Genomic DNA, 24,540 nt, shown 5'->3' on the forward strand with positions numbered 1-24,540 from the left:
GAACTGGGAAATAATCCAGGAATGATTGAATTTGAGAATTTAGACATCAAGTAAGAAACATGACCCTGATTAACGAGAAGGCTGATGGAAGAATAGGATCGTTGGCCTTGAAGATGCTCCCTGTTGCATGTCTCTCAAGAACATGATGTGAACCAGGAAGTTAAAAACCTTTGTACTTTCAAAGACATTGAAAACCCATCCACAGAAGTATATGTTTTCAGATCAGATATCTGAAAATCATCTAGAATCTAGAACCTTAAATAATTCTTACAATTCAGGAAAAAGTCAGACTTTAAAATGTGCTTTTTTTTTTTAGAATAGGCATTTATTCGTAGAAGATGAATGAATGACCAGTAAACACATAGAAAGCTGCTCTATGTCACTAGCCATGAGAGAAATGCAAATCAAAACGCCTGCGAGGGTACCTGTAGTTCGAGTGTTACAAGGATGTGGACAAACGGAATCTTGGGCCTTACTGGGGAGAATGTGCTTTGGAAAACCGTTGGAGTTCTTCAGTGAGCTGCGTGCTCATGGGCAGGAGGTTTATTCCTTATGTGACAAAGGTGGCCTGAGGGCTGGGAATATGACCTAGTGGCAAGAGTGCTTGCCTCCTATACATGAAGCTCTCGGTTCGATTCCCCAGCACCACATATATGGAAAACGGCCAGAAGGGGCGCTGTTGCTCGGGTGGCAGAGTGCTAGCCTTGAGCGGGAAGAAGCCAGGGACAGTGCTCAGGCCCTGAGTCCAAGGCCCAGGACTGGCCAAAAAACAAAAACAAGAAAGGTGGTCTGAATGTGTGCTGCCATGAAGGGGTCACTGTGCAGATGCACACACACATTTGACCTCGTGTGACAGCACAGCCACACACCCAGGCACGACAAAAGTACATCTAAGATAACCTTCAGGCATTGTGTGTATTGTGTGAGGCCAAAATAAATTTTGTGTTTTGGTTTGAGTTCCATCTCCCCAAATACTCCAGAATTTATCGTTAGAAACCCTGCTGAAAGGTTTTCTAAACCTTTCATTCTATGTTTTTCCTGGTTTGGAGACAGGGTCTTGCTAATGATTAGTCCATGTTGGCCTTGAAGTCTCAGGCACCTGCCTCAGTCTCCCAGGTGCCAGGATTTCAACCACAGCTGACTGATGCCGGGCATTTTGAATCAGGGACACTCGGCCTGCACTAGGCACTTAACTAAAAGAGCAGTTGTTGTGTGCCTTTGCTTTTATGGTAAGAGTTGTGTAGTGTTTTGTTTTGTGGATATAATGTAAGTTGATTCTACAGCCACAGGCCCTACCTTGAGCATCTGTAAGTGCGCAGGATGTTTGTCAACATTGTAAAGATGCTGAAGAAAACACTGGTGCTTGGCGTTGATTCAGACCAGGTTTTAAATCAGAATCTCTGGGTAGGAGTTCTGGAGATGTTTTGAGATTTTCAAAAACCTCTGATGACCCCCAGTACGGAGTCTGGATGAGGCCCCGGCTGCAGGATGGTTCTGAAAAGTGAACTTGCTAAGCCAGTGATTAAAACGTATTCTCGGCTTTAGCTGACAGTGCCTTATTCTCCACATTAGCAGCAGCCCGGGAGAACGGCTTGCGGCGTGTTTGCCGCACGGCTGTGCGCACGCGCAGCCCAGGCTCATGGCAGCAGCTCTGCCACATGCAGCCTGCTGGTACCCCGCTCCTCACTTGGGTTTTTCTGAACCAAGGTTCGGTCTTACTCTCTACCCTCAAAACTGAGGTTCAGGCTCCTGCTATTACAGCTGTGTTCTAGCTGCAGGCTGAAGGAAAGGTCGGACACTAGGGTCCCAAGACATAGTTCTTGTTGAGAAGCTCCTGGAAACTCACAGAATGCTTCTCCTTGTACCCCGCTGGCCAGAACTTGGTTGCGAAGCCACGTCTGGGTGCAAGGAAGATGGCATTCTTCAGGGGAGACGCTGTGCCCTGGTACAAACGAGGACTGTTTTCTTGTTAATGAAAGAAGAGAAAGTGTAGAGCAGCAGCCACTAGCGCCTGTGCCAGTGTCCCAGGAAGCTGGGCGTCCTTCCCCCCGCCTGGCCCAGGCATGTGCTCACAGGAGACAGGCAGAGTGTTACTACAGTCGGACCCTCGACAGCTGCTGGAGATTTGTAAGCTTTCTTGTGACTCTCCTTCACCCCCACGTCTCGCTCCCGCTGTGTTGGGATCTGAACGATCCCTTTCTCCCCAAATTCTCGGGGAGAATGGTCCGAACCTCAAAAAACTACGAGAGAGCACTCGACCTTATCTTCTGCCCGCAGAAGGTGGGGGAGTGCTCTCGCTGGTCTGCGTTTAGCCGAGGAGAGTGAACTACTGAAGCCCCCGGTCCCTGCCCCTCCTCACGTGTCGACGATCGGCGCAGAGAAAGAGAGACTGCAGGGAGACGGTCTGAGGTTATGAACCGAACTCTCCGCCCAAGGGGCGGGGGAAGGTTTTTATTATGGTGGGGAAGGCGGGAAGGTAGGCTTCGCTAATTGGCTGAACTGGGCTGTCTCGGTCAGAGTGGCATCCTGGGACTCCCCCCATGGGCTGACGTCATGCCCCAATAGGACCGCCCCTTGGCACCGGCGGCGCCATCTTGGAGGCATCCACGTGGGCCTGAGATCGAGACGGGAGGCGGGCCAAGCCAGAACTACTACTTCCGGTTCCGGACCCGGGAGGCGTAGGAGTGGCTTCCGGCCATTTGCTCCCAGGGCGGGAAGAAGGGTGGTCGATCGGGGACTGCCCCTCTACGTGTCCGGCCAGCATCCCCACACCGCTGCAGGATGCTGCTTACCTCCCGGTGTGCGGTACTTACTGGTTGTTACTAACGTGCCCAGTGAACCTGCTGGGCAGAAAGTACCCGCTAAGAAACACAAGGTGCTCGTCCCATGGCTTGCTGATCCCCCGTTTTCTGTTCTTGCAGTGGATGAAGGTGGAAGCAAGGAACCTGACCGGTTGCAGGTGTTTTACAAGAAAGCCATCATGCCTTACGGTGTTTACAAGAAACACCAGAAAGACCCGAGCGAGGACGCCGCGGTGCGGCAGTACGCGAGCCTGGTGGGGCAGGCGTGCTCCGAGCGGATGCTGCTCTTCAGGAACTGAGCCTCGCCCCGGCCCTCCCTGCCACGCGCCGGCCGCGTCCAGGGGCCGCCGCTCCCCCCACGCCAACGGCTTCGTGTGGACGGCCCTGCGTGCGGCCTTCCTCACACATTCGTGACCGTGCATTTGTGAGAATCCCATCGTGAATACAAAGGGTTTTCTACATATAGTATGACACAGCCCCATAGTGGGGGGTGGTCATTTTGGAAGTTTGTTTCTGGCACAAGACACGTTAAGCTTCTCTAATTACTATTTTAGGAAGTAAATTAAGAATTGGATCTTAGTCATTTCATCATAGTTGGTGTTGTTTTCGACTGTCAGAGGAATTCAGATTATTTCCTTGGAGGCACCGAGACATTCTTGAGTGTAGGGATGAAGGCGGGAACCTTCTAGACAGTGAGGCTGGCAGTCACTGTCACCGTCGATGGCAGGTATGGAGTTACAGTAGAGAACACGACGTAGCAACTCTTCAAGGATCTCAGGTTCGCACTGAGTGTCCGTCCAGGGCAGTCTGATTCCTGTCTGTGGTTTGGGCATCTTCTTCCCTCCAGAATTGTTACTAGTGTTCCCTTTTGCTCTCAAAGTCACCTAGTTTGAACAGTAAATTCTGTAATCACCCTAGTGACATATTTATTCTGTTTCTAAAAATGTAAGCAACAGACGTTTTGAAGAAAATCATTTTTTGCCTTGATCTAAACGCCGCCATAGGGAAGTCTATGGGGACTTCCTTCCTGGGCTCTGGGCTCTCACTTTGCAGTGGGGAAGTCTGCTCTGATGGTTGGGTGGCAGCCACCTTCAAGTCGGTAGGGTCATTCTGAGCTCTGCTCCTTTTCTGGCCCCCTGGCCGTGTTCTAGGGCGTGGGCGCTGTGCTTGAGACCTGAAGCAGAGCCTGGTCTTCCTTTCCCTCTCACCTGCTGTGTGGAGCCGCTGCCTGTGGTGAAGGAAGCAGCCAGGAGAGCTCCAGGCCCGGCGAGGTCGGCGGTGAGGGCACTGAGGCGTTCAGCCCTTTCTCAGTATGTCTCTCTCCTCGTGCCAGCGCCCCACCACTTGCCCTTTTCAGACCATTTTGCCCATTTTTCTGCTTTCTACAGTTCTTTTTTAAAGCCATATAAGACTTCATAGTTGAAATCTCATGACTGATTGTAAACTTTTCTCCAAAATGCACTGCATTTCGATGAAACATTAATAGTACGGTTTACCAATTTAGAATTAAAAAAGGAAAGCCATTTCCTCTGATCATAAACATCCTGTCTTCCCAGTGATGCTGGAGGTTTGTGAATCTCTCCAGAATAATCTCCGAAGAGCAGGTTTAAATGACTAACTTGAAACTGCCTTCAAAATTGAGAGAATTCCCCCGCCCCCTTTTCCTTTTCTCCTCTATAATGAAGACGGCTTCCTTTTATGACTTTCTAGTACAAGTGATTCACTGTAAGCAGTTAAAATATTAAGGACAGTAAGAAAGCAAAAGTAATCTGAAGACGTGTCCAGAGGGGAACTAGAGCGGTTGCTCTGTATCTACATGTACATACATAGACACACACTTGTAATATAAGCTGTGCTCTGTATGCTGTGTGTCTCCTCAGCAGCAGTTTATGAATGTATGTGTGGGGTTGAGAGTGCGGAGCGCGTGGCTCATGGTGGAGGATTTGGTGCTGTCTTCCGCTGCACCGTGCCCTGCCTTGCCCGCAGGCAGCATGCGGGGGGACCCGGGACAGTGGAGGAGCAAAGCACAGGCCGCAGGGCCCGGGTTAGGCTGCTCGCGCTCACAAGCTGCCCTAGGATGTCGTTCTAGGTTGGCCGTCCAGCAACGTGGACACGCCTGATTCTTCTCCAGCCCTGCGCGCGTGCTGACGGCCTTTGAGAAGTGTCGGCCCGGGCGGTCCAGGTGTCCCCAACAATGTGCATGTGTCCTTTTGAGCCCATGGCTGAGTGGCCAATCCCCAGTGGCCAAGCGAACGTGCAGATGCCTACAAAGGACACACCGAAAGCAATACCCAGCTTTGTCATTCAAGACACCTGAATTTTTTTCCTCTAAAATGCAAGGCTAGAAGCTTTGCATTTGCAATCCTAGTGTTATAGCTTCCTTCTCATTTCAGATCAGTTCACATCTGCCTCCCGGCCTTGGAGCAAAGATATCTTGACTTCCCATGCTACTGTCTATATTTAAATTATTTCAGTTCTGTGAGATTTTCATTATCTTATTTTTGTTAAATATATCCTGAGAACTTTTTTATATTTGAAAATATAGAGGCTATATTATCAGACAAATATATTCACTTGATCGAAGTTATTTAGGTAAGAATTATTGTTTATTTTTCCTTTCAAACAGCTTATCCTATTGTTCTTCCATCGTCCTGCAAAAGCCTGTTTTGTGTGGTTTCTTAACACATCAGTATCTATTATGTAAAAGAATCTTCCCAGATTTCTGAACAGTAAATGGTTTGGTTTTAGAGACATTATATTGTTTCAGTCTGAATAAGGTGAGAGAGAGAAAGAATATGAGCAGCTAACCCAAGTGTGTACATTGTGGCTAACGTAAAGAAAATGAAGTGAGAAGAATTGGAAATGTTTGAATTACAATTTATTCAAATGTGGGTCTGCAGGAAACCAGTGATTCCATGGCAAACTGAGGACTCTGCATGTGGTACTTTTGCTCTTGTGTATGCTTTTTCATCAATCCACTTGAAAAATAAAGCTGTTTCTATCTGCAATGACTCTTGCTGGTCATTACTTAGGAAACATAATATTTTCGTCTTTGAAATTAATGACTATTGCCTGGATACATTGCTCAAGTAGTAGAGCACCTGCCCAGCAAGCACAAAGCCCCAAGTTCAAACCTTATTACCACCAATAGGGGTGTCGGGGGGGGGCCAGTTCTGGGCCTTGGACTCAGGGCCTGAGCACCATCCCTGGCTTCTTCCCGCTCAAGGCTAGCACTCTGCCACCTGAGCCACAGCGCCCCTTCTGGCCGTTTTCCATATATGTGGTGCTGGGGAATCGAACTGAGAGCTTCATGTGTAGGAGGCAAGCGCTCTACCACTAGGCCATATTCCCAGCCCCGATGTGTGTGTGTGTGTGTGTGTGTGTGTGTGTGTGTGTGTGTGTGTGTGTGTGTGTTCTTGAGTGCATTTTATCCCTAGTGAATATGTAGAAAACATTGGGCAATGTAAGTTTTAAATTTTAATTCTTGTAATTAGAGTTCTAGGCCATTTGATTAAAGTACAATGGATTCCTTTCTGTGGAATACAAGTAAATCTCACTTTAAGTGTCATGTTTTCATGTTCACAAGATAAATTAGGAAATAGGTTGTTATAAAGTTGGATTTACCATATCAAATGCAGTTTTTCCAAAATTAGGTTTACTGAGGAATCTTCAAAAATATAAAGGAAAGATGCAGTGGAATTGTTTAACCAACAATATATTGATAGAATACATCTACTAGTGATTTGCCTTTGTTATATAGTTTCCCAACAAGTTGGTGTTAAATGAACTCTTACTTTCAGGTGATTTAAATATTAGTTTTAGCTAAACATGCCTGCTCACACCTATCATCCTAGCTACTTTGTAGGCAGAAGTGGGAAAAGATCATAGTTTAAGGCCAGCCAGGGAAAAAACATAAGGCCTCTTACCTCAACATAAAAAGCTGGGAAGAGTATGGTCCATGCTAGCCCGGGAGAAACACATGAAACCTTATCTCAAGAGTTCAAGCTTTAGGACCCGCATACACGCACCAAAAAGAACCCTCACCTCCAAGTGGCCCCGTGACAGCCTTTGAGTCGTCCAGCAACTCGCAGACACGGGACTTCACTTGTCTGCTCTGCATAAAGCCCACTGTTGGTGACTAGGACAAATGCTATTTGTTCAGTGATCAAAGAATCGCTAAGATTTGATTAAATGCAATACGAAAATAATTGGCTGTTTAAAACTTAATGTTGCAAGCCAGAGGCATTCACTATAAGAAAAGCCATAAATGCTGTTGTCCTAACTTCTATCACTTGACTGCGATTTTGGACCAAATTTGCCTCTGAACTTTAATTTTTCATGCTTGTCAGTCAGAGCCAGGGTCTTAAAATCATTGAACATAGCCCCCCTTCCTGTCCCCCCCAAATTAGCGTTAAGTGAGAACTCATGAATGCTTCATGAGATTCGATTCATCATACTTTGTTAATTCAGTATTCACTAAGTCTGAATAGCACCCCTCAACTAATGGACCTTTTTGATCATGAAACAAGAACAACATTTTAAGTTTGTTAATTCAGTGCTTTCAGCTCTTAGCTCAATTATATGCAGACAGTTCTACATGCTTGTCTAGCATATTAAAACACCAAGAGGTGATCAGACTGTAATTGGTGCTAAGTTGCTAGCCTTTAAAGCAGAGATTACATGCACATGCATGTGTACAGCAAGAATGTGTATAAAGCTGTCTAGTAATGGTGTAACTTAGTTTCAATTCAGAGAATCAACTCTGATAAAGGGTTTGGATTAAGGAGTGGTGGGGGGCACCAGGGTGATAAACCCATCCTGTCCAGTAGGTGTAACCCTTGGGTTACATGGGTTTGTTAAATGACAATGTGATTGTGAGACTCACATTTCTAGTACTCACACAGCTGCTGAGTGGCCAGACCATGGCAGGATGGCTTAAAGCAGGAGCTGACTCTCCTGCCCTAGGTGTTGCTGGATGGCAGGGGGGGGGTGGTGGGAATGGGGGGCAGGCTGCAGCTCCCACAGGCCCCTTCTTGGCCTGCCACCGCCCTGCTCTGAACTTCTGTCTCCGTTCATGTGGCCTGCCTGTCCTTGTATTGTCTTTTCTTCCCTTAGGGACACCGCCACATTGGGCTTAGAGCCAGACACACTGGTGCAGTGTGACCTCACCTTTACACAATGGAGCCAAGACCCTCATTCCAAAGAAGGCCGCGGTCACAGGCTCCCCACTATGAGGACTTCCACATGTATTTTGGTAGGGACAGAATTCAACCATGGAAGCTACTACCATTGTGGGCAGGATGGATATAGAAGATTCTGACATTCCAGAAAGTTCTATGGGGTGGGGCTTTGAAAGTTGATTTAAAAAATTAAACTCAACTTCTGATAGAATTTCTGGTTTCTATGTAAATGGTAAAACACCAAGAACTGTTCTGCCATGAAACATCAGAGCAGCTTATCAGGCGTTCCCGTTATAATTTCTATTGTGCAGTCTAGTCATATCTTTCAAGTTCCATCTCAGCAGTTTAGAAATACTTACATTCAACATTATTAAAGCAAAAAGGGTGAGGTATAGTGGCTCACACCTGGGAAAGGAGGGCCATGGGCTGAGGCCACCCAGGCCCAAAATAGACCTCATCCCAAAGAACAAGGCAGGCATGGTGGTTCATGGTTATTATCCAGGTACATAGAGAGACCAGCACGAGGAGTCCAGACCAGGCACGCGTGCAGGGGCCTACTAAAAACTCGAAAGCAAAAAGCTGCAGGTGTGTGGTTCAAATGATAGACCTGCCTAACAAGATCAAGTCCTGAGTTCAAACCCCATTACCAAAGGGTTGGTTTTTTTTAAGTAATAAAAGGGTTCTGTTGCCAGGTAAATTTCAGTTGCCTGTATATGTGACCTGTCACGTCTTGTTACCATGGAGTACTGTCACTTTCCTGGGGTAACTGCCATGTCAGAATTTACAGTTTAGTGATACAGAGAGACGATGCTTCATTGAACGGCTTGAATTGCTAGAAGAACAAGAAACAAGTATACCTTATTCCTACTGCTGTATTTCCAGTTTTTATATTGTGCCTTGAATTTCTTTCCAACTTTTTAGCTGTTCTCATTGCATGTTTACTTTAATCAAGTTGAAAAGAAACTTCATAAATTTATCGCCAGTAACCATCTCTGAATTTATCGCTATAGAATGATTTTAATGCACCTACCAAAAGAAGGCTGTCCTTAAATCAGTAGAGACCAGGTCTGCAAAACAACAAACTTCTTTTCAAATGGTATTCCCTTGGGTCAGCAACTTTACATTATATATCTAAAACCAAACAACTAAACATAAAAAGGTCTAGAATAAACCCTCAGTGGATCACAATAGCTCAACAGCTATGTGCACATGATCATGTAAGACAAGGATAAGCAACAACAACTCCAAGAGAAGGACACAGGAGGATTCTACTGTTGACATTATCTTTAAAGTTCTACATGAATTTCCTGTGGTGTACCCTACATGGTTACTATATATAATTTTGGTACACTGGGTATTGTATATATGCCTACCTGATCTAGGGAAGGGAAAGAAAAATGAGGGTGTAAGATATCACAAGAAATGTATTCACTGACTTATTATGTAACTGTACCCCCTTTGCATAACACCTTGTCCATAAAATTTTTTAAAAATCTGCTAAGACATGGTTTTCCCAAAGTGTTGTGGGGGGGGGGGGAACACCCAAATTCTTGTTCTGTCCTTGTTAAAGTTTAGTTCGATGTACCGCTGGAGATGACTCAGCCTGAGGGAGCTGGGAGAAGGCAGATCAGGCAGTTGTACAGCTCTGCCTTTTAAAGACGTTATTTGAGGGATACTTTTTTGTTGTCTTGATCCTGGGGCTTGAACTCAGCACCCAGGTGCTGTCCCTTAGCTTTTTGGTTTTTTTTTTTTTTTTTTTTTTTTTTGGCCAGTCCTGGGCCTTGGACTCAGGGCCTGGAGCACTGTCCCTGGCTTCTTTTTGCTCAAGGCTAGCACTCTGCCACTTGAGCCACAGCGCCCCTTCTGGCTGTTTTCTATATATGTGGTGCTGGGGAATTGAACCCAGGGCCTCATGTATAGGAGGCAAGCACTCTTGCCACTAGGCCATATCCCCAGCCCCTCCCTTAGCGTTTTTGCTCAAAGTTGGTGCTCTACCGCTTGAACCACAGCTCTACTTCCAGCTTAATTGAATTAATTGACTAATTGAAGATAAGGGCCTCCTGGACTTTCCTGCCTCAGTTAGATTTGAACCATGATCCTTGAGTCTCAGCTTCCTGAGTAGTCAGAATTACAGGCATGAGCCACTGACACCCAGCTTTAGGGTGATCTTGATTGCTGTGGTTCGTTTTCCTGAAGGCAGATTGTTTCGAACTCAAGCTCCCTGTTGCTCTCCGCAGGGAGATCTTCCCAGTTCCAGAGGCACGGCAGAGGCTGCTTCGGGTACTTGCTTCGCCAGAAGTTGAATGGAGGTTGGGAGGAACTGTGGTGGTTGGGAGGAGCCTGGGGGCTCCCTTGCCTGTTGGGAACCCTCCTAGACTGACTTACCAGGGCTGTGTGTATTGTTTCACTAAGACAGTCAGGAATACAACTAGGATGTGGCTGCGTGGGGAGTAGTTCATGTGTCTGATTGTGACCCTAACCAGTGTGTTAGGAAAGGTTGGAAGTGGAGGAACCCAGCTTAGAGGAAAAGTCTAGTGAGCTACAAGATGTCATCTTCACGGATACATCCCTCATGTCTATTTTCAGGCACTGCCTTTGTTGAGGGAGAGATTATGCTGGCACTATTGGGGTACAATGAATATGTACCTCACTTATCTGCCAGCTGCTTACATAACCACTTCACTATTTGGAGCCCAAAGGAAAGAGAGGAAGTTGCGTCTTAGCGGGTAGAATGAGCTAGAACATGCACCGAAGCTCTCACACCTCACTAGAGGGAGAGCTGGGTAAGTGTGTGGAGATCAGAGCACAGGTTTTGTGGGAAAGTATTTAGTGGCGAAGGGAAAGGCCAAAGCACTCCGGAAGGGTAGACCTTGTGTCCTGGCCAGCTCTCTGGGTACGTGGCCGGTGTCAGGGCCCAGCGGCGCTCTGTGCCCTGTGGGGTTGGGAGCAGGGTGGGCAATAGACCTACCACGACCTGACCATGCGTATCCACGGACCCCATCCTTTGACTGGCTTTGGTATGTGTAAAGCAGGAGAAGTCCTTGTGAGCAAACCCAACCGAGCTCAAGTCTCAAGGGAAGTCCTAGTTCTCTGACCAGAGACAGGTGCTCTGAGGCCAGTGAACCTCAGCTTGCTGTGCGGAGGGGTACGGCCGAGTGCGTGGCCTTGCTACTCCTCTGTTCTTGCCCCAAACAAGTAGCTGCCAAGAAGAAAAGTGACCCGAACCAGCTTTTAGAATAGAGTTCAGTGAGGTGCCAATGGCTCACGCCTGTGACCCAAGTTAGGAGGCCGAGATCTGAGCATCACAATCGGAAGCCAGCCTGGGACTTCATGAAACTCTTTATCTCCACTTAATCAGCAAAAAGCCAGAAGCAAAGCTGTGGCTCAAGCGGTAGAATCCCAGCCTTGAGCAAAAAAGCCAAGGGAGAGTGTGAGACCTAGCACAACCAGAACAAAAACACTCCTGAGAAAGAACACAGCAAACCCTCTAGCAAGGCGGGGAGCTCTAAACATTCCACCCATCCTTGAACACCAGTATTTCAAGCTGGCCAAAGCGTTGCCATTGGAGTAGCAATGCAGAACTGTCCAGGAAATGGTTAATGTACTATAAGAAAATGCACAATGCAATTTAAGTATTTCCACTTCAAACTGTTAAAGCGCTAGCATAGGTCCTGTGCTGGATAAATGACAGGAATCTGCAAGTGCTTGGGATTGAAACGGTCGAGATGGTGGCGTTGGGATCCGCCTGCAGGGCGCAGGCCGTGGCCACTCTAGCGTGAGGTTAAGGGCTTCCCGGCTGCCCTTGCCCAGCAGGACACACCCCTCCACTGGTGCTTCCTTTCTAGATCTGGCCGTTGTGGGTGAAGAAAATGGGTCTGAGGTACAATTATGCGCATTTTTGTTTGTTTTCTCAGAGACAAAACTGAACAACAGGATATCTGGGTAAGTAACAACACTGCCCGGGCTGTGTAGATTGCCTGGCCCAGCAGGTGGCTGTATCCAGTTACATTTTAGCTGGTAATGACTAGACTGTTTCCATCACAGACCCTGACTGCTCTTGCTTTTCTTCCTCGCCTCGGGCATGGTTCTTCTGAATGCAGGCAGATGCTGCAGGAGGCCTTGCATCTTCAAATTGGCATCTCACAGAGCCGTCCAGGTGAGCGGAGAATAGTGTCAACTAGGTCAGGAAATCCAGAGCACGCTTTGTGGAATGGGAAAGGAGTGACAGCCTATAGAAAGAGTCGGGGAAGATGCTACGTGGCAACGGCTTTGTATCAGATTGTAAGCAGGGGGAGGGGGGCCTCATGGTTTTCTGCAGCCTCGTCGTGAGTCTGCTGCATACCAAGCTGAGCCCACAGTCTCTGCTCCCAGCTCACGTTCCAGTGTCCCTCAGCGCTGCCGCCGTCCAGCTGGGAGGGGCAGAGCCGCTGACCCAGCCTGGCAGAGAAACCCCAGGGCTCTGCTGGGGTGGGAGGGGGATTTCGGAGCCGCCTTGGCTGTTCTTCAGGAGATGCGGGCTCGCTGGACAGATCTTAACCCCCTTCAGTTAAGTTTTCCACAGAGAGCCACTAGGGGGCAGGAGAAGCTCCCTTGCTGTATTGCCTGCTTGCTTGTTGATTGATTTACTTTTATTTATTTTCTTCTGACCGAAATGCACATAACAAGGTTCACCCTTCTTGGGATCTGTTGAGCTGATGTCTTGAATTTCCAATTCCTATACCTGATTTTTTTTTCTGACTTGATGCAAACCAAGTTAATTTTTCCTTGTACAGCTAGCACAGCTGGGAAGAGACATCTTGGTTGGTCACTGACTTAGCTCTGATCCCGAGTGTGAGGCCTTCTGGGTCTCTGTGACTGAGATGACCTCAGTAGCCTTTCAGCCACTCTTCCCCTGCACCCCTAGTTATCTGGCCCTACACCAGCCCTGCTGGCCCGAGACGCAGCTGATCGGACAGCAAGCAGCCCCTCATTTCCTGCCCAGTGAGCTCTAAACTCCTTCCCCTCCCCTGAAGCCTCAACTTACCTTTCAGAGCTGTGTCTCTCCCACCCCTCCATAGCTCCAGTCCCAGCTCTCTTCCCTGCTTTGATCTCTTCCCTTGCCCGTCCTACTCAGTCTTCTCAGGCTCCACAGGTTCAAATCTCCAAGAGCACATCTGGTTCCACCTCCTCGCCAGCCCTTGGTTTGCCTGCACTATCAGAATTCCTTCCTCCTCTGTCCTGCCTTTCTGAAGGGCCTAGAAAGCCAGCCTCATCCCGGGGCTGTAGACGGATGTGTCAGGGTCTCAAGTCAAGTGAGCCAAAGACCGAACTCACTTGCAAACTTCCCGAGAGAACCCGCTCGGGGGGGCCCCGTGAATGGCAGCCTCCTGGGCCCTGGGGGCAGGCCTCCTCGCTGTCCCCGCATTCCTGAGAAGCCAGACCAAACCACCACACTGAATGCTGCGGGCGCCTAAGGCATTAGGAACAACAGAAACAACCAGAAAGGAGTACTGTAAATTTGAGACAGATAAAAGAACTTGGCTTTTGAAGCCCCAAGAAAGGACGAGTGTGCACGAAGGATCAGCGTTAGATATGTAGACTTTGTTTTTTTTGTTTTGGCCAGTCCTGGGGCTTGAACTCAGGGCTTGAGCACCGTCCCTGGCTTCTTTGTGCTCAAGGCTAGCACTCTACCACTTAAGCCACAGCACCGCTTCTGGCCGTTATCTATATATGTGGTAGTGAGGAATCGAACCCAGGGCTTCATGTATGCAAGGCAAGCACCCTAGCACTAGGCCACATTCCCAGCCCCCAAGACATGTAGACTTTATCCTGTCTGGTTGTCTTATCTCCTGAAACCAGTGGACTTGTAGGTGGGGGGCGGGGGGGATGGATAGGTACTTGGACAGTGTGTGGACATTGTGCCTAGGCAGGTACTCCCATGAGCACCTGCTCCAGAGGACACGGATTCATGATCAAGAAGGAGTTGACAAGTCTCTGAGCAGGGAAAGGTACAGCAGGGGAGGAATTGTCTGGGGACAGCTGGTAGAACAGTTGCTTTACATGTGAACTCCTGGCCTCCTGAGTATGTAGACTCAGTTCTAATGGGAAGTCCTGCTGCTCACACGCCACAAACAAATAGGCAAAACTACAAATGCATCCATGTGAATGGAAAATTCTTAAAGAGACGGGGGAGCTGGTGGCTCACATCTGTAATCTAACTACTCAGGAGGCTGAGATCTGAGGCTTGTGGTTTGAAGCCAGCTTAGGCAGGAACTCCTGTGAGACTCTTATCTCCAATTAACCAGCAAAAAAAGGTGGAGCTGTGGTTCAAGTGGTAGGGCACCAGCCTTGAGCAAACAACAACAACAAAACAAGTGATAGTACAAGGCACTGAGTTCAAACCCCAATGTTGGCTTAAAAAAGAAGGAAGGAAGAAAAGAAGGGAGAGAGGAAGAAAGGAAGGAAAGGAAGGAAGGAAGGAAGGAAGGAAGGAAGGAAGGAAGGAAGGAAGGAAGGAAGGAAGGGAGGAAGGGAAGGAAGGAAACTCTTAAAGGGCATCAATGTGGTCATGGCCTCTATTTAATTTGGACTTTCTCCCTTGACTTTCCTTCATGCACATGGACATGATCTCTGCTCTTTAGAAGTTTCTGCTCCTGGAGGATGGACTCCATGGAGAGATGGACTGAGAACCGGCTTGCTCACCCTTCCTCCCTTTGTGACCCCTTTTCCCACTCCAAAGCATCTTTCCATTTCCTGGAATTGTTTTGATCAACAGTACATTAGTTGTTGGGGGAGTGAGGCCTCTGGGCTCCTCCCCTGTATATACCTCCTTTAGTCACAGGGGGTGGCCACCCGCAAAACAAAACAAAACAGCAGCAGACATCAAGCATTGGTGAAGCCGTAGAGAAATGAGCAGCCCGTGGCTGGCTGGGCGCGTGGAAGAGTGTGGAGATGGCCCGGGCAGTATGGGGCTGGCTGGCAGAAAATTATAAACAGGGCTCCATATGCTACAGCAGCCCCGCACGTCTGTATATGTGCTGGGGTCTTCAGGAGATGACTCATACATCCTTGCTCCTGGAAACATTGCTCTTGGTAGCCAGGAGAGGGGGGCAGTCCAGGTATCCGTGGACAGGTGAGCCAGTGACCCAAAGGTGGAATCTTACACAGTCCTACCTAGGAAAGACGTTCTGGAGTATGGTCCACACAGATGTGCTTGAGCATATATGGCTGAATGTCGTGAGTCAGTGACCAGAAGACAAACACCATGTGATTCCACATGTATGACGCATCTAGAGATGGCAAATCCACAGACGCAGAATAGAATGGTGGTTGGAAGGGACTGAGGGGAGGTGGAAAAGAGGAGGAATTGTTTAGTGGGTACAGACCTTCAAAAGTGCACGACAAGAAACTTCTGGGCGGTGTTAACAATCTGAACACACTTAATAGTACTGACCTGCACACTTAGTGTGGCTGGTGGTTCACACCTGTAATCCTACCTACTCAGGAGGCTGAGATCTGAGGATTGAAATTTGAAGCCAGCCCCGGCAGGAAAGCCTATGAGATTCTTATCTTCAATTAAAGCTGGAAAAAAAAAGCTGGAAGTAGAGCTATGGTTCAAGTGGTAGAGCACTAACCTTGAGCAAAAAGCTCAGGGATCATGCCCAGGACCAACACACACACACACACACACACACACACACACACACACTACATAAAAAGCTGGGTGTGGTTGTATATGTCTATAATCCCAGCTACTTGGGAAATGGAGATAGGATTACCATCATAGGCTGCTGGACCTGAGCAAAAGCTAGAGATCCTATTGGAAAATAAGCTATAGTAGGGTTTAGACTACAATATAGCTGCTAAGTGTTGTAGTTTCCCCTGCTCAAATTGCTATACCCCGGTAGCAGCCAGGAATGCTTGACCTCATACATGTTGCAAAAAAAAATAATAATAAACTAAAAGCTAAAGACTGGAGCATGGCCCAAGCGGTAGAATGCCTGAGTTTAATTTCCAATATGAAAGAAAGAAAGATGCCAGGCACAGGTGGCTCACACCCGTAACCCTAGCTACTCAGGAGGCTGAGATCTGACGATGGCAGTTCAAAGCCAGCCCAGGCAGGAAAAAGTCCCTGTGAGATTCTTACCTCCAATTAACCACTAAAAAACTGGAAATGGCACTGTGGCTCAAAGTGGTAGAACTCCAGCCTTGAGCAAAAGAACTCAGGGACAGCCCCCAAGCTCTGAGTTTAAGTCCTACAACTGACAAAAAAAAAAGAAGGGAAGAAAGGACCGGAAGGAAGAAGGAGATAAAATGGTTAAAATGATCAATGTAATGTGTATTTTACAATATTTTTTAATTTAAATTAAGCTTCTGTTCTAGCTTGGTAGCCTGAGATGAATCATATGAATCACAGTTGAGTGACTCTTAACGTGAAATGCTTTGAACCCTAGTGTTCTGATTTGGTTGGATTTTGGAATATTCGCACATGTGTAATGAGCTATCTTGGGATAGAACAAAACCTAAATACAGTGTTTATGTGTAATTTCATGCAGTATTTTTGGTGCACTTGTGTTTTATCTGAGACCTGTGGCAGGAAGTCAGGTGTGTAACTTTCTGCTTGTATTATTAGGTCTACACACAAAATATGTCCAACGTGAGATTTTTGGATTATGATTGCGCAACCAGGACTTGGTTAACTTGAAGACATGGAGCTTATAAAGAAACAAAGGACAAATGTGAAGGGCAGAAACTCCCTCCTTTTAAGAAGGATGAACTAGATTCCATGAGGTAAATTAATAATAATTTAAAGATCTGTGCAGGCAAAACTTTCCTAATGAAGCCTTGTTCTGTCATTAACACGGGCAGGAGTCTGGGTGGGAGCTGGGTCCAGTCGCACACACCTGTGATCCTCGCTACTCAGAAGGCTGAGATCTGAGGATCATGGTTCGAAGTCAGCCCCGGCAGAGAAACCTGAAGGACTCTTCCAATTAACCAGCAAAAAGCTGGAAGTGAGCGTGCAGTTCAAGTGGTTAGGCTGAGTGAACGCGGGAGGCCCTGATTTCAGAAGAATCCACGTGGGAACTGAGACTCTGGACTCGGGAAGGTCACCTTCACAGGTCACTCTGGTACCCAGGCGTGGAAGGATCTGCGAGTGGTCACTGTGTCCACCTCGTCTGTCAGGAGACCGGGCACTCCATCCTAAGGGGAAAGAAAGAACAACTAGTGTCCAGACCATTTTAATAAATACAAAGTTCCCCCAAGGCCTACTGTTCCAGACCTCATGGCTCCTGCCAAATCCTGTAAAAATAAAGATTAAACTGTGCAGAGTATTTGCTCTATTCTGATTGCCGTTGTTTTGTTTTTTTGTAATAAAAGTCCCCAGGCATCTGGCCTAAGAGGGTGCTGACGGCTCTAACTTTGAATGCGGCCCTCAGCCAGCCCGAGAGGACTCACTTCGTCCTGCGGGGCCTGCACATTTTTCCTCTCTCCACATCTCAGGCTGGGGTGTGTGTGTGTGTGTGTGTGTGTGTGTGTGTGTGTGTGTGTACACTAGAACCTTGCTCTCTGGCTTAGCTTTTTCACTTATAGCTGGTGCTCTACCACTTAAGCTGTACCTCCATGTCTGGCTTTTTCTGGTTAACTGCTAGAGATGAGAGTCTCAGATTTGTCTACCTAGGCTGATTTCCAGCCTCTTCCTTAGATCTCAGCACCCTGAGTAGCTGGGATTATAGACAGCCTCCTTCCTTTGTAAAACTTTGCCGTTTTAGATAAGCTCAAGCTTTTGGAAAAATCGCAAGCATAAGACAATGAGGACTGTTTGCCTTGCAGGAAGTTAAACTTTGACATGATAGCAGTATCTATAGATAGGGCATCAAGTTTCACTGTTTTTCTCAATATTGTCTTTGAGAGATGTTTTTTCAGGCTAGGGATGTTTATTGGTCTATTGAAATACGCAGCATGCTTGGTTCCTTTTTGACTACCAAGTCAGCAATCGGCTCGTCACAATGTACATCATTGGTCAGTGCCCTGTAGTAGCGGAAAATCGCTTCAGATAAGTGGGGATGCTCATTTGATTCTATGTTGCCTTCCATTTAAATAGCAGAGCTTTGCAGGTAGCAGTCACCAAAAAAAGTGTTGCTCTGCAAAATGGGTGTGTTTCAGTACCTTATTCATACACCAGAATTGCTGGTGCAGTGCAACCTTAATAAGGCTAACCAAGGAACCCCAAGAAACGCAACATTGGAAAGAAACCGTTTGAACAGAATCAAGGGCACCAGCTGAGGATGGACAGACACCCTCTGATGGTCGCTTCGAGGGCCGCCATATTGCGCTGGCCACTCCAAGTTGAGGGCTGGGTTGAAGCCTCTGGAAACCTCATCTGGACGGTGACATCTGAAACAGCCCGCTGCTTCTCTCGGAACAGAGTCTTTCTCAGGACGATGGTGTGAGTGACTTAGTCACTTGAGTACACTTTGCTGCTAATGATGCTGGGAACTGTAGCCCTTCACTGAGGAACCACCTGCCTTTTCACCCCTATTGATTGCATAGACCGGGATGGGGGTGATTGAAGCTTACCAATGTAGCAAGCTACAGGGTGCAGCGGATGCTGTTGGCCACTTGAGAGGCCGCCATGATCTTCATGAATCCGAACTCGCTGCTCCTGTAGCCATTTGGGCAAACAGCTCCATAGGACATGCATCTTCACACTAAATACCCAGATAATGGGCCAGTGTTTAAAGTGTAATTAGAAAGCTTTAGGCCTAAAGTGATCTGTGTATTATTTAGAATTAGGAGATTTCTCTGAGGATCAGAAAGTTTGGCTAAAAGTATTACTGGCCTAATAATAATAAAAATGAGTAATTTTCTAAAGCAGAAAACAAATCACAGCCGTACACGAACTTCTCGGCGCTGGAAATGTTTTGAAATGTGGCCTTTTTCCAACTTTCTTCAAACACTTCTCAAAGTGTGAAAAATTATACTTTATGCCAGTGTAAATAGCGTTTTTATTTTCCTGAGAAAGCTAAGCACTTCAAGTCCCTTTAAGCATGTTGTCTTTTTCAGTTTTGCTCATGAAAATAAAAGCGAGCGGCCCCAGGAAGCTTGCGTGGCCTCCTCGGGCTGGGCAGGGGTGGGGGATGTCTGGCCTCCACCTCCCCTGTCCACCAGCCCCGGGGGGCTGTCAGCCCCGGCAGGGCGGGCCCGCTGGGGTCTCCATCGCCCTCTCCTCTTTGTCTAATACGTGCTGGTCCCTAGGGCTGGACTCAGGAGTTGGGATTTCTCCTTCAATTTTTTTTTAATTATTTTTTTGCCAGTCCTGGGCCTTGAACTCAGGGCCTGAGCACTGTCCCTGGCTTCTTCCCGCTCAAGGCTAGCACTCTGCCACTTGAGCCACAGCGCCGCTTCTGGCCGTTTTCTGTATATGTGGTGCTGGGGAATCGAACCTAGGGCCTCGTGTATCCGAGGCAGGCACTCTTGCCACTAGGCTATATCCCCAGCCCCTCTCCTTCGATTTTGTAGCCAACAATTGGCCTGGGCTGGCAGTGTCTGCTGAAGGAGCTTTGCCTGCCGGCCCGGAGGGGCCGCCCGGCCGTCAGAGTGCGGCAGGGAGGGAGAGCCAGACGGGGGTGAGTCACCAATGCAGCCGTCCGCCCGGGGTGCTCATCACCGCGCTACCTCGTTTCCAGTACGTTTGTGCCTTCGTTCTTGAGTTTTCTCAACAATCACATTGGGTAGCAACCCTTGTCACCCGTTTTGCATATAGGAAGACCAAGGCCCCCAGAGAGGTGGTCAGTGGCTGGAGGACAGGCAGGTCACTGAGTGGCACAGAGATTCTCAGCCAGGCCTTCCGCTTCCAAGCCCGGGTGCTTGGATTAGACACACTCAAGCTGTCCTATCGACGGTTAAGAACGTAGTCTGGAGGCGTTTGACCTGGAGTCTAGATTTTCAGGTCACAGTTCTCTTTCGTGTGTCTGGATAATGAAGGCCAGAGCCTATAAAAAACCCTTTTGGCTCCTGGCATCTCGAGGTACGGCCTCGATCGGAACTTTCGGTTCACGGATCAGAGGTGCAGGGCTGAACTCCCTGTGTGTTCAGCCCGAGTCTGTGGGTGATCTCGGCCTCTGTGCTCCGGGGACAGGATCTCCAGTGTGGAAGGAGGAAAGGAGGGAAGCAGGAGGAGGCTCCTGGCCTCTCTTTGGGGTTCTGCAATCCGGCAGGCTAGAGTGTCAACCCTTCACCGTGTTTTCATCAAGGTAATGCTTAGGGCCCCCTCTCTCCAACTTTGAACACCACTGACCCTACAGTGGATGAAAGGAACGCTGTGGGCTTCGAGCGATGCTCAAAAATGGAAAAGGAGTTTACCTTACCCCCTTCTGGGTACCTCCGTGAACATTTTTCAGGCTGCTTAATGAAGCATGGGGCTTCTTGAGGGCTGGGAGGGCTCCGCCCCTGAGCCCTCTCCCCTTCCCAGCGCCCAGCCCAGCCCAGCCAGCCTTTCTCCCAGCAGCCTAACACGGGGTCTCTGAGTGACAGAAGGAGGCTTTGGGGAGTGTGACCTGAGCAGTGAGCTTAGGCGAACTGGGCACAATAAACTTCTATCTGGACTGAATTGTTCTATAAAGTGGTAATCACTTCCCAGACAGACAGGCCCTGAAGGACCCCCGCCATTCTACCTCGGTTAATCACCGTTGCTATGGAGAAAGCCACTATTTCATTAGAGAAAGCGCCTTAACGCAATTAACACATAGTTCAGTTGTTCTCTGTCCTTTTGCGTCCGGAGGTGGAGGGGCTGATGGGGTGTTGCTTTCCCTGAACCACCCCTCAAAAGAAAAAAAAAGAGAGAGAGAGACAGCAGGCAAAACAGGGCAGGAGAGTTCCCAGGATGTAAAGTCTCAGTCCAGAGGCTGAGAATGGAAAGATGTCACAGGAAGAAATGGGCTCAAAATGAACAGAAAATTCATGGCGGGGGGAGGGGTGTTGAGAGTTTCCGGCAGAGAGAAAGCCTCCACTAGCTGCTTGCTCTTGACTGCCAATGTCTATATACTCTGTGGAGAAATGGGTTTTGCTACTAACCCACTAGCTTGGCCTCGTGTAGCCCCGAAACATCAACTACCCGCGGTCCCCGTCCCCATCTTGGATTGCTGGGCTCTGTATGAACCAGGGAAGATAGTATTTTTCTCCTCTACTGGACCATTCCCAGAAACAGCCCCCAGAGGGCCTGGTTGGCTGGAAAAAGCAAATGCTAATGAAATGATGAGTTTGGGTGGTTATTACATGAAGCTTTTTTTTGGACTGGTTTTCTAAGGTTATTAAATTCTGGGCATATCCCAAAGAGCTGGCGGTGGCTTCCTGCCTCTCTCTCTCTCTTCACGGTCAGTGTAGAGAAAGACTCAGGCAACGCTTACACTCTCCATTCATTGTGTGTTCTAAAGCAAAAGAAAATATCCTCATGGTCCCCTCCTAAGAACTCCTTCTGGAAAAAAGGAGGGCAACGGAAAAGTTGGCCAACGAAACGACGAAGCGGCGTATGTATCTTGTATATGGATGTTCTACACCATTTCTAATTAGCTAATGTATTTCTTTCCGCCCTCCTCTTTGGGGGAATTCTCAAGCATGTCCCCTGCTGCTCCTGGAGACCGCAGAAAAGCAAATGACACTGAATTTTCCCTTCTTAATTAAAATGTTAAACAGGGTTAAGATGCCAAACTCCACCAGAGGTATTTGTTCCCCTGGTGAACTCGGAGCCCTGCCGGGGTTCAGTTCAATGGGAGTTATTTGAGTCAACACGTTATTAAGTTTCCAAATGTAATCAGCCCGGATAGTTTAATGGAAACTTTCTCCTTTTCTTTGAATAAGCATGTGGTTTGGTTAAAAAAAAAAAAAAAAGCACTCAGGTTAGGTGCCCTGTATTGCCCTTCCATAACCAAGTCACCATAGCAACAGGCAGCTGGTCGAAGTGACCCACGGAGTCCAGCCTCCCAACGAAGCCCCGGCCTGGCAGAAATATCTTCAATAGGATTAGACTGTTTAAGGGGCTAAAGGCTGTGGGAAAACTTTTGTCTGCCTTATTCATCTCCTCTGCTGTGTGTCTTCACATTTCCCACTCAGGGCACAATGGGGTTAAAAGTAAGAGCAAATGTTTTGATGGGTTTATTTTGAATTATGAATTCATGGATCTGCATAATGGCCTGTCAGGAGGGACCGGCTTCAGACTGGACCAGAGGATGGGTGGACGGAGGGGAGTGGGAAACCGTACCGCCGAGCAGCTTCGGCGTGGAGAATTAATTACACGGGCGGAGACAATAGACACTTGGTATCTTAGAGACAGGTTTGGGGCTCACAGCCCTGCTGTGGGGGGGCGCATGCAGTGCAAAGAGCTGGCCTTTTTCCTGACCGATTGTTCATGATGGAGGGAAGTCAGTTCCTAACTGGCTGGTTATTCTGTCTCTGTCTCCTAGCATGTGAGTTGCAGGTGACTTAGGTAGGCTGCTGCTGTATTCTCCTCGTGGGCATTTAGTTGTGTCTCCCCTATCCCAACTTGTGGGTTTAAGTCCTAACCACAGAATCTTAGAAGGTGTCTGCATTTATAGGCAGAAAAGATTATGTTCAAATGAAGCCATTAGCCTGACTGCTAATCCCACTGGACTGGGGAATCTTAGAACAGGGAGTTTGGATTGACAATAAGACACCAAGAACGTCTATCGGGACACTGTGGGCAGATACTCTAAGTGAGGGAGCGAGGCCCCAGAGGTGACCCACCCGGTGGAGGACTCAGCCTTGGCCATCCAGCCCCCAGTGCTGCAGGAAACCAGTGTGTGTGGTTCCAGTCACCCAGTCTGTGGCAGCCTAGAAAACTGCTACACACTGTCCCCCAACCCTCCAAATGGAGTGGACACCCTCGTGTCAGAGAAAGTCATTACAAAGGCTCTAACAGGCAACCCTAAGCCCTCAGTACAAATCTTCTCTTTGGAGCAAAACCAGAGTTGTGCTGCCCGATGAAAGCCACGGCCCGGTCAAGGCAGGTTGAGGCCCAGAGCTCCCGGCTCCCTCCCCACGCTCTGCCTTCTATGGCTTCCTGGGAGATGACCCCTCTTCCTTCCTGTGTTGTTGACAGTTTCATGAGACAGATGCTGGATGCGTTACATTCATTTTAAACTCCTGCATTAAATATGATAAAAAAATAATATACATTCTATACAGTCCAGGTGAGAGCCGAGAAGCCTCGCTCTGGGAAGACCGGCCCTCCCTCCCAGCCCCCCCTCCGCAGGGGAGGGGAGGGGAGAGGAAATCTGAGATAGAAGGGTAGGCCTGGCCCAATTTTAAGCAGAACCAACATGTCAAACTTGGAATGGAAAACATTCACATGTAAAATTGATGACTTGCTTTATAAAATGACTGTTCATTTTGCAAAATGATATGTGAAGGGTACCTTTGGAGTTTAGTTGGTAGAGTGAGAGCAAATGAGGAAAAGCAGCAGGTCCTGAGCTTCAGTCCCAGCCATGGTCAAAAACAAAAAAGGAAAGGATATATTCAATAATAGATCCCTTAGATAGAATTAAACGCAATATAGAAAACCCGATTGGCACTGGGTATTGTGACTCTCACCTGTAATCCTAGCTATCACCAACACAGCAAGAACTCAATAAATGCTTTTTGTTTTGTTTTGTTTTGGTTACAAGTGCAGCTTGATCAGAGTCATCCCTTCCAAAGCAGATAGTCTTGAAGAGCCAGACTTTGAAGTCAGGCCCCACTTTACCATGCGAACCTGAGATGAGCAGGCCCTGTGAGCAAACCCAGGACAAGCTTATTAGGGCCCAGCCGGTCAAGAAGTCTCACCGCTGGGAATGCTTAACTCTAACTGCCCCCAGAATGCCTCGAGCCCTATCAGATTTGTACCTGTGTCCTAATCTTGCTTGCTTGAACACCTGATTGCTGTAACTTTGTTTTTTGCCTTTATAAGCCCTGTGCATTCGCAGCTCGAGGCTCCCTCCTAACCTCCGCTGTGTCGGTGGGTTAGGACGAGGCCCGAGTTGCAGCTCGCCTGAATAAAGCCTTGCCTTGCTTTTGCATTTCGGGAACGTCTGAGTCTCGGTGGCCTTCTTGGTGGTCGTTTCTCGACTTGGCACGACAGTCTTAACTCATTAAACTATCGCCAACAAAGCAAGCTTGCACAGAAAAGTCTCATATTTCTGGCTACTTGCTTTAAAAAACTTTCAAAATGTGCCTTTTTCCTAGTTGGACTTGTGGAAGCAAGATGCGTCCCCAGCAACTCTTCTGGAGTCACCCCGAACATTCGGCCAGGGATCTCGCTCTTGCCACGCGCACTGTAACCGCCACAGTCTGATCCACAGGTTCAGACTCCACGTGTGCCCGCGGTGTTTCCACAAGCACGCGAAGGACGTCGGCTTCGTTACGTTGGATTACTCCGTCTTCCTTGAATGGATTATCCAATGTGTATCTAAAATAAAGAGGCCAAGTGGCTTCTGCTCTGCTTTCAAGGAGCTTACACACTCCCAAGGAAGAGATGGAAACACACAGTTATAACCAGGCCCATCTGGGCATGGTAGACATGCACGCAG

At 48.0% G+C, this 24,540-nt stretch overlaps 1 protein-coding gene and 1 long non-coding RNA gene across 2 annotated transcripts in view; one reads left to right on the top strand and one right to left on the bottom strand.

Annotated features, from left to right (window-relative positions):
• Positions 1 to 20,151, top strand: part of Ate1 (arginyltransferase 1) — a 104,505-nt gene extending 84,354 nt beyond the window's left edge. Inside the window, 3 exon segments of the mRNA XM_048338099.1 lie at positions 2,922 to 3,100; positions 4,723 to 4,725; positions 20,142 to 20,151. Of these exon segments, the coding sequence (XP_048194056.1) occupies positions 2,922 to 3,100 (179 nt within the window). The 3' untranslated portion in view covers positions 4,723 to 4,725; positions 20,142 to 20,151.
• LOC125345983 lies at positions 2,982 to 23,227 on the bottom strand. The gene is made up of 3 exons (XR_007209831.1): positions 23,199 to 23,227; positions 10,731 to 10,737; positions 2,982 to 3,114 (listed from the first exon to the last, which is right to left on the bottom strand). It is a non-coding gene; the product is annotated as an uncharacterized LOC125345983 (long non-coding RNA).
• Between the last annotated feature and the right edge of the window lie 1,313 nt (positions 23,228 to 24,540).

Source organism: Perognathus longimembris, chromosome 2, assembly GCF_023159225.1.
Source record: "Perognathus longimembris pacificus isolate PPM17 chromosome 2, ASM2315922v1, whole genome shotgun sequence".
Lineage (NCBI taxonomy): Eukaryota > Metazoa > Chordata > Mammalia > Rodentia > Heteromyidae > Perognathus > Perognathus longimembris.